Source organism: Myotis lucifugus, unplaced genomic scaffold (assembly GCF_000147115.1).
Source record: "Myotis lucifugus unplaced genomic scaffold, Myoluc2.0 scaffold_115, whole genome shotgun sequence".
Taxonomy (NCBI): Eukaryota; Metazoa; Chordata; class Mammalia; order Chiroptera; family Vespertilionidae; genus Myotis; species Myotis lucifugus.
The window spans coordinates 2,903,917-2,912,150 of NW_005871163.1; the positions used below are offsets into that span (position 1 = coordinate 2,903,917).

The 8,234-nt window shown below is 35.8% G+C and overlaps 1 protein-coding gene across 2 annotated transcripts in view; it reads left to right on the top strand.

The window, feature by feature from the left end:
• The window catches only part of HERC1 (HECT and RLD domain containing E3 ubiquitin protein ligase family member 1), a 177,983-nt gene that overhangs the window by 123,874 nt on the left and 45,875 nt on the right, over positions 1–8,234 (top strand). Inside the window, exons 40-45 of one of the 2 annotated variants that reach the window (XM_023757829.1) lie at positions 202–362; positions 3,539–3,655; positions 3,854–4,085; positions 5,304–5,428; positions 6,428–6,627; positions 7,915–8,183. In XM_023757829.1, coding sequence (XP_023613597.1) covers positions 202–362; positions 3,539–3,655; positions 3,854–4,085; positions 5,304–5,428; positions 6,428–6,627; positions 7,915–8,183 — 1,104 coding nt within the window. Of the gene's footprint in view, positions 1–201; positions 363–3,538; positions 3,656–3,853; positions 4,086–5,303; positions 5,429–6,427; positions 6,649–7,914; positions 8,184–8,234 lie in introns of both variants that reach the window. The other variant, XM_023757830.1, reaches the window with a different exon arrangement.

Below are 8,234 nucleotides of genomic sequence, written 5' to 3' on the forward strand. Positions count from 1 at the left end.
CCATATTCTTTTATAAGACTGTGATGTATATACAGGATGGGACAAAAGTAGGTTTACAGTTGTGAGTATGCAAAAGAGTTTATTCTTGTATTATTATTTATTAATTATTGTATTATTTTCCATATGAACAACTATAAATCTGCTTTCACCCACCTTGTATTTTGTAATTGGATTTTTATACTAACATTGTTTTCTTTAAAGGCAAATGTTCTCTAGTTACCCAACTACCACCGTACTTCCCACACGTCGTGCACAGACTCCTCCAATATCATCGTTACCAACCTCTCCTTCTGATGAAGTAGGAAGAAGGCAAAGCTTAACTTCTCCTGATTCCCAGTCAGCAAGGCCAGCTAACCGCACAGGTGCGTGTATTATCATGCGCTATGACACCCAGACGTTTTGACATTCCAAATGTGTGAGACTTTATTATGTAGGCATTGTGTTTTGTCTTCATGGAGGTAAAAGCAATGATTTTAATTATGGGGGATAGTCTGCCCCATCAAAATGAGCTGTCTTCTGTATTTTGAGTCTGTAGATTGAATTGTGGCTATTTGGGAGGGAAATAACATACTGTACATCAGTTATATTAGTCCTTTTTTAAAAAAAATTTGAAAATGTTTTATTTAATTACAGTTGTCATTCCATGTTATATTAATTTCAGGCATACAGCATAGTGGTTAGACATTTATTTAACTTAATGAATTGATCCCTTTGATTTAACTAGTACCCATCTGGCACCATACATAATTATTACAAAATTATAGACTGTATTCCCTATGCTGTGCTTTATATCCTGGTGACTATTTTGTAACTACCAATATGTACTTTTAAAAAATATGTACATTTTTAATTGATTTTAGAGAGAGGAAAGGAGAGGGAGACAGAAACATCAGTGAGAGAGAAACATTGGTCAGCTGTCTCCTGCATGCCCCCTACTGGGGACCCAAGCCTGCAATCTGGGCATGTGCCCTGATTGGGAATAGAACCATGACCTCCTGTTTAAGGGGCTGATGCTCAACCACTGGGCCAATCTGTACTACTTACTCCCTTCACCTTTTTCACCCATCCCTTTAGTCCAGCTTCCCTCCCATCTGGCAACCATCCTTTTGTTTTTTTCTAATAATATAGGTATTTTTAGTGCTATGAATTTCCCTCTAAACACTACTTTTGCTACAACTCAAACATTTTGAAATGCTGTGTTTTCATTTTCATTCAGTTTAAAGTACTTTCTCATTTACCATAATATCTTCTTTGGCATAATTAGAGGTACAGTATTTTGTTTCCAAATTTTGGGAAATTTTTCAAATACCTCTATTCTTGATTTTTAATTTAATTTCATTATCAAAGAACATACCTTGTACAATTTGAGTTTTTTAAATTTATTGATACCTGTTTTATGGTCCAGAATATGGTCTGTTTGAAATATATTCCACGTGCACTTGGGAAAAGTGTGTATTGTGCTATTATTGAGTGGAATGTTCTATAAATTGTTGGTTAGGTCAGGTAGGTTTTTAGTATTATCTAAGTCTTTGTTATTTTGATTTTTGGTCTACTTATTCTATAAGTTATTGAGAGAGTGGTGTTAAAACCTCTGTTATTGTGGATTTGTCTATTTCCCCTTTCATTGATCAGTTTTTGTTTCATGTATTTTAAAGCCTTGTCTTTGGGTCCATAAAAATTTAGTATTATTATGTCTTCCTAATGAATTGACCTCTTTATCATTATGTAATGACTCTTTTTATCCCTGGTATTATTATTTGCCCTTAAATCTGTTTTGTCGGGTATAAATATAGCCACTTCTAGTTTTTTTCATTAGTGTTTGGGTGGTATATCTTTTCCCATCATTTTACTTTTAACTTATTTTGTGTCTTTATATTTTAAGTGGTTTTCGGAAAGGCAGCCTATATTTAAGTCTTGCCTTTTAAAATCCAACCTGATGTTTTCTGCCTTTTAATTGGGGTAGATCATTGACATTTAGTGTGATTATTGGTATGATTGGGCTTAAATTTACCATCTTTCTGTTTTTCTCGCCTGTACTTTGTCCCCTTTGTCTACTTTCTTTGGATTAAATGATTTTTTAAAAATTTTATCTCCTTTGTTGGTTTATTATACTTTGTATTATATTTTTAGAATTTACTTTTAGGCTTATAGTATACACCTTTAATTGTCACAGTCTATCTTTAAGTAATGTTTTACCATTTCATGTATACTAACAGAATCTAACAACAGTGTGCTTTCATTTCCCTTTTCTCAGCCTTTGTACTTTTGTTGTAACACATTTAACTTCTACATATGTTATAAAGCCCCATAATACATTGTTATTATTTTTGCTGTAAACAGGCAATTATCTTTTAAGGAGATTCAAAAACTTATATATATACTAGAGGCCCAGTGCACGAGGTTTGTGCACTCAGGGGGTCCCTCAGCCCGGCCTGCGCCCTCTCGCAGTCCGGGACCCCTCGGGAGATGGCCTACTGATGGCCATCCGTAGCACTGCCATGGAGGCAGGAGGGGCTCCTGCCACCACCGTTGAGCTTGCCAGCTGTGAGCCCGGCTTCTGGGCTTCTGGCTGAGCTGCGCTCCCCCTGTGGGAGCACACTGACCACTAGGGGGCAGCTCCTGCATTGAGCGTCTGCCCCTGGTGGTCAGTGCACATCATAGTGACTGGTTGTTCTGCCATTCCGTCAATTTGCATATTACTCTTTTATTATATAGAATAGGATTATATTTACTCACATATTTACCAGTTCTGAGATTCTTTATTCCTTTATGTAGATCCAGATTTCCATCTGGTGTCATTTCTTTCTGCTTGAAAGACTTCCTTGTAGCGATTTGCTGGTGATGAATTATTTTGTCTCTTGTATGTCTGAAAGAGTTTATTCCACCTTAATTTTGAAAAATATTTTTACTGGTATAGAATTCTAGATTGACAGGCATTATACCACATACCTGGTCTATAATCTTCAAAGTACCTAAGTGATTGAAGGACACTGAAGAGAAACATGAAAACTAAATAAATGCAAAGGGATCCTAGAGTGGATCCTTTGCTGTGAAGAATATTACCTAGATTTTTGGTGAAACTGGAATGAGATATAGAATAGATGATAATATTCTTAAGTTCCTGACTTCTATGGTTGTGTTGTGGTTATGCAGGAGAATGTCCTTATTTGCAGGAGTTACATATTAGTGTATTTAGGGGAGATTGTCTGAAAAAAAGTCTCAGATGGTTCAGGGGTAAAAGAATTCTTTGTGCATTCTTGCAAATGTCTGTTAAGTATGAAATTTTTTGTAAGTAACTATTTCAAAATAAAATTTCTTACATTATTTCAGTAGTTTTATTTTGTATTAGCAGGTTTATCTTTATGAAAAACCATAATCTATAACAAGTTTAATCATAGTTATACATTTAATGAATTCTTGCTAGAGTAAATTTTCGTTGAATTTGAACTACATTAAGAAACTTATGGTTACACGGAGAAGACTTTATTCATGTTATATAGTGATATTTAGGTCTTTACTTCTCTTTCTTTTGTCTCAGCCTTGTCAGACCCAAGCAGTAGACTTTCAACTTCTCCTCCTCCTCCAGCAATTGCAGTACCCTTGTTGGAAATGGGGTTCTCCCTCCGACAGATTGCCAAAGCCATGGAAGCCACAGGTAGAATAAGTTTTTATATGTCAGTATATACAGATATGAGAAACTTAATCTTATTAAGGGCAATATTTTTTTAAGAGGCCATAAAGCTTGGTAAGATTTTTAACATCAGGTTTAGTTACAGTGACATCATAACAGACACTAGCATGAATAACTATTTTGCCCAGAGTCAGTATCAGACTTGTTTTTCCCCCTGTTCAGGTGCTCGAGGAGAGGCTGATGCCCAGAACATCACTGTCCTTGCCATGTGGATGATAGAGCACCCTGGGCATGAGGATGAGGAGGAGCCTCAGTCAGGCAGCACAGCAGACTCACGGCACGGAGCAGCAGTTCTTGGCAGTGCTGGGAAATCAAATGATCCCTGTTATTTGCAGTCACCAGGAGACATACCATCGGCTGATGCTGCTGAAATGGAGGAAGGCTTTAGTGAAAGGTGAAATTCCCATCCTCCATATTTCTGTTCAGTGTGTTATAAATGGGACCCCCAAAAGCCCCATTTGTCTCCCTTTTATAGGAGCTTCTAATGGTATGTAAAGTTGATAGACATATATGAAAAGATGGACATTTTAGTTTCAAGTTAATGTTTCTGTGAAGGGTAAGAATGACATAACCAGTTTTACCTTGAAGGGATGTTTTCAGGGAAAGAAGGAAAAAAATTTATATAAAATTGATATGAAAAGAGGAAACTGAAAAATAAAATAATTTTCTTTCATATAGGTGATATGAAATACAATGTTCATTTTAATATTAGCAATTGACTTAATTAATGCATTTGATGGAAATGGACTTTTAAGCTTTTTTAACTCTTACTATAGATTTGTATTTTTATTCTTTAGTTTCTAATATCTGTACAATATACCCTTTTTAAAATCTGTGATAATACCTAGCCCAAAATGATCTATAATATGTTTTACAGTTCTTCCTAAAATCTTCCTCCTTCATCACTTATGACTTTAAATCTTAACTTTTCATTTTTTTAAAAAAAATATATTTTATTGATTTTTTTACAGAGAGGAAGGGAGAGAGAGAGAGAGTTAGAAACATCGATGAGAGAGAAACATCGATCAGCCGCCTCCTGCACATCTCCTACTGGGGATGTGTCCGCAACCAAGGTACATGCCCTTGACTGGAATCGAACCTGGGACCTTTCAGTCCACAGGCCGACGCTCTATCCCCTGAGCCAAACCGGTTTCGGCATTCATTTTAGTTCATGAAGTCATATGGTTACCATGGCTTGCACCTTATGTAATATACAGACCTTTCTGACAAGATTAGTGAATATTTTTGTAATTTATTTTAAAATATTTGTTTCTCTTATGCAAGGATGCACAATCACTTTAATTTTTAAGTACTTAATCATTTAGAATTTAGTTAAGGCCATTGACCTTGTTTCAATTTGAACATGCATTAAGCATCATTTCATTGTTGGCATAATTCAAAATCATATAAAATTATTGCTCATGGCAATGTGACACATTTAAAACTTAGGATCTTTACCAGGGACAAAAGATACGTTTCCAAGTTTTATAACTATATTTTATTCTCGGTAATATTTGGAGAAAAAAGTACCCTCACAAGCAAGCATGCACCTTTGCTTTCTATTAATGATCGTTTTTAAAAATCCATGTTGCTTTCAAACTTACACTTACAGCCCTGATAATCTGGATCATACAGAGAATGCAGCTTCTGGTAGTGGACCACCAACTAGGGGTCGCTCAGCAGTAACAAGAAGGCACAAGTTTGATTTAGCTGCTCGCACATTGCTAGCAAGAGCAGGTAATTACATGTTTCACATCCTTCTCTTGGTTATAGTATTATATAGCTTGCTTTTATATTTTAAAGTAAATGTAAAAGGAACAGTACAGGCAATGTAAACTAATGATACTAAGTACTCAGTTCCTCCACATTAACAGTGACTATTTTCATATTATTTTCAGTGTATTTACATAGTTTCCAAAAATTGAAACCACAGTATACATTCATAGATTTATTTTTAAGTTCCCTGAGGGTACAGAAGGACTGGTTACTTTTAGACACTGAGAAATTTCATAAATGCTCTCTGTGGTCAAGCAACTTACAATTTAAGAAGTGAAGATGCACATTTAAAATGTAATATTAATAGTGAGAACGAGCCGAAAAAGTACACAGTACCAAAGAAGTAGGCACTGGCTTTTCTGATGTACTCTGTGGACCTTAGGGCTTCATTACTAGGTAAGACCCTAGATAAGCAAAAATAGATTTCCTCATTAAATTAATAAATACTTCTAGGATTGTGTTCTGGAGGGTAAGTTATAGAGAACCTATTTTCCAAATTAAATATTAAGATACATAATTTGTCAAAACAGTTTGATCCTTGAAATATTAAAATATAAATAGTGATTCCATGATTTATAGGAACAGAGGGAAGTTCTAAAAAATATAGGATGTATAGTTAATATACAATATAATGAAGAGACTGATTTAAAAAAATAAACCTAAAGGAACAATAACAGCCCACATTCTTGGGTGTTTTTTTATTTAACAAACCTCATGAAGTATTTTACACGGATTATCTTATTTAAACCTATCAAGAGCCCTGCCAGGTGTGAGTGCTGTTGTCCTCATTTTACAGAAGAGGAAGCAAAATTGATAGGTATAATTTTATGTTTACGGTCTGGAATCCAATAAGTCAGCTGAGATAGGCTCTCACCTGCATGCATGGCAATTAAGAATTGGCGCAATATTCAGAATTATTTTATACATGCAAATAAAATACCTTTTTTGTTTTGTTCTGAGCGGGGTTATACCGCTCTGTGCAGGCCCACAGGAATCAAAGTCGGAGAGAAGGAATATCTTTGCAGCAAGACCCAGGGGCATTGTATGACTTTAATTTAGATGAGGAATTGGAAATTGATCTTGATGATGAAGCAATGGAAGCAATGTTTGGACAAGACCTGACCAGTGAAAATGATATTCTGGGAATGTGGATCCCAGAGGTACTGGATTGGCCTACCTGGGTGTGTGTGACTGCAGCGGGGGCTGCTCTGACTTATTTTCCTGCCCTCTTGTTTATGCAGCTTACTAATAACAGCCTTGCCTAGAGTTGTAACACTGAAAAGTTTTACATCTCATCCTAAAGTTTGGGGCTCTAATGGTTAATGTTACTTTCATACTTGCAAACTAATAAGAAAAAGTCTCTCTTTTTGCTATTTCTGTGCGATTTTATTGCTTCTCTCTATAGACTAGATGAATAGAGCTGTATTATGGCAATATTTGATTTTAATATCAAAGACAGATTACAAAACAGGCATCAGGTCTCAGTTGACTGCTGGGTATATAACATGGCTGCTGTTTTCACCTTGCTATCTGAATGCATGCTCTTCTCCTTCAGGTTTCATTTAATCACTGTTAATGCCTCATTCTAGGAACCAGTGCCACCTAGATCTTATAAATACCTCTATCCAGGGTCAGGGTACGTGGTGGGTTTGTATGTTTACATTATTTAGCATTATGCTTTTATAGCAGTGAAACTGAAAAGTTCACAGGTGTAAGTCCTATAGGAAAGAGCATTTACCACAGTGATTCTCAACCTTCCTAATGCTGCGACCCTTTAATATAGTTCCTCATGTTGTGGTGACCCCCAACCATAAAATCATTTTTGTTGCTACTTCATAACTGTAATTTTGCTACTGTTATGAATCATAATGTAAATATCTGATATGCAGGATGTATTTTCATTGTTACAAATTGAACATAATTAAAGCATAGTGATTAATCACAAAAACAATATGTAATTATATATGTGTTTTCTGATGGTCTTAGGCAACCCCTGTGAAAGGGTCATTCGACCCCAAAGGGGTCACGACCCACAGGTTGAGAACCGCTGATCTACCATGTTAGGTTAATAAGATAAATGAATCCTAATAACTTCTTAGAAATTCAGAAAATAGATATGCATGTTATGACTAGATTAAAGAAAGTAATTTTCATTAGAGGGATTTAAAAATCATTTGAGCTGGGGCAGATGGTCATTTTTATTAACTCTCTTTTCAGTAGGATAGTCAGTTACTTTTATTAGAGAGAGGAATGGCAAAAATAACACTTTAAGATTGTATGATGTGAATTTGGATTTGAAAGAAATTTCTTATATAGCATTAATGAACATATTGCAAATATTCCAGCATAAGTAAATAAAATAGTTAATTTAATATCAATAATCTGTTGACCTCTTCTTAATTTTATGTTAAATTGACTAATAATTTGATATGTAATCATTTGTGCAGCATGTTTGTGAGTCTGAAGACAGGGAAGAAGTGGTGGTGTGTGAACTGTGTGAATGCAGTGTTGTCAGCTTCAATCAGCACATGAAGAGAAATCACCCAGGCTGTGGGCGCAGTGCAAACCGCCAGGGCTACCGCAGCAATGGCTCCTATGTTGATGGCTGGTTTGGTGGTGAATGTGGGAGTGGAAATCCATACTACCTTCTCTGTGGCAGCTGCAGGGAAAAGTACTTAGCCCTGAAGACCAAATCCAAGACCACAAGTTCTGAAAGGTACCTTGAAATTGTATGGAGATCCAGTCCCCCTGAATGATAGTCTCTCTC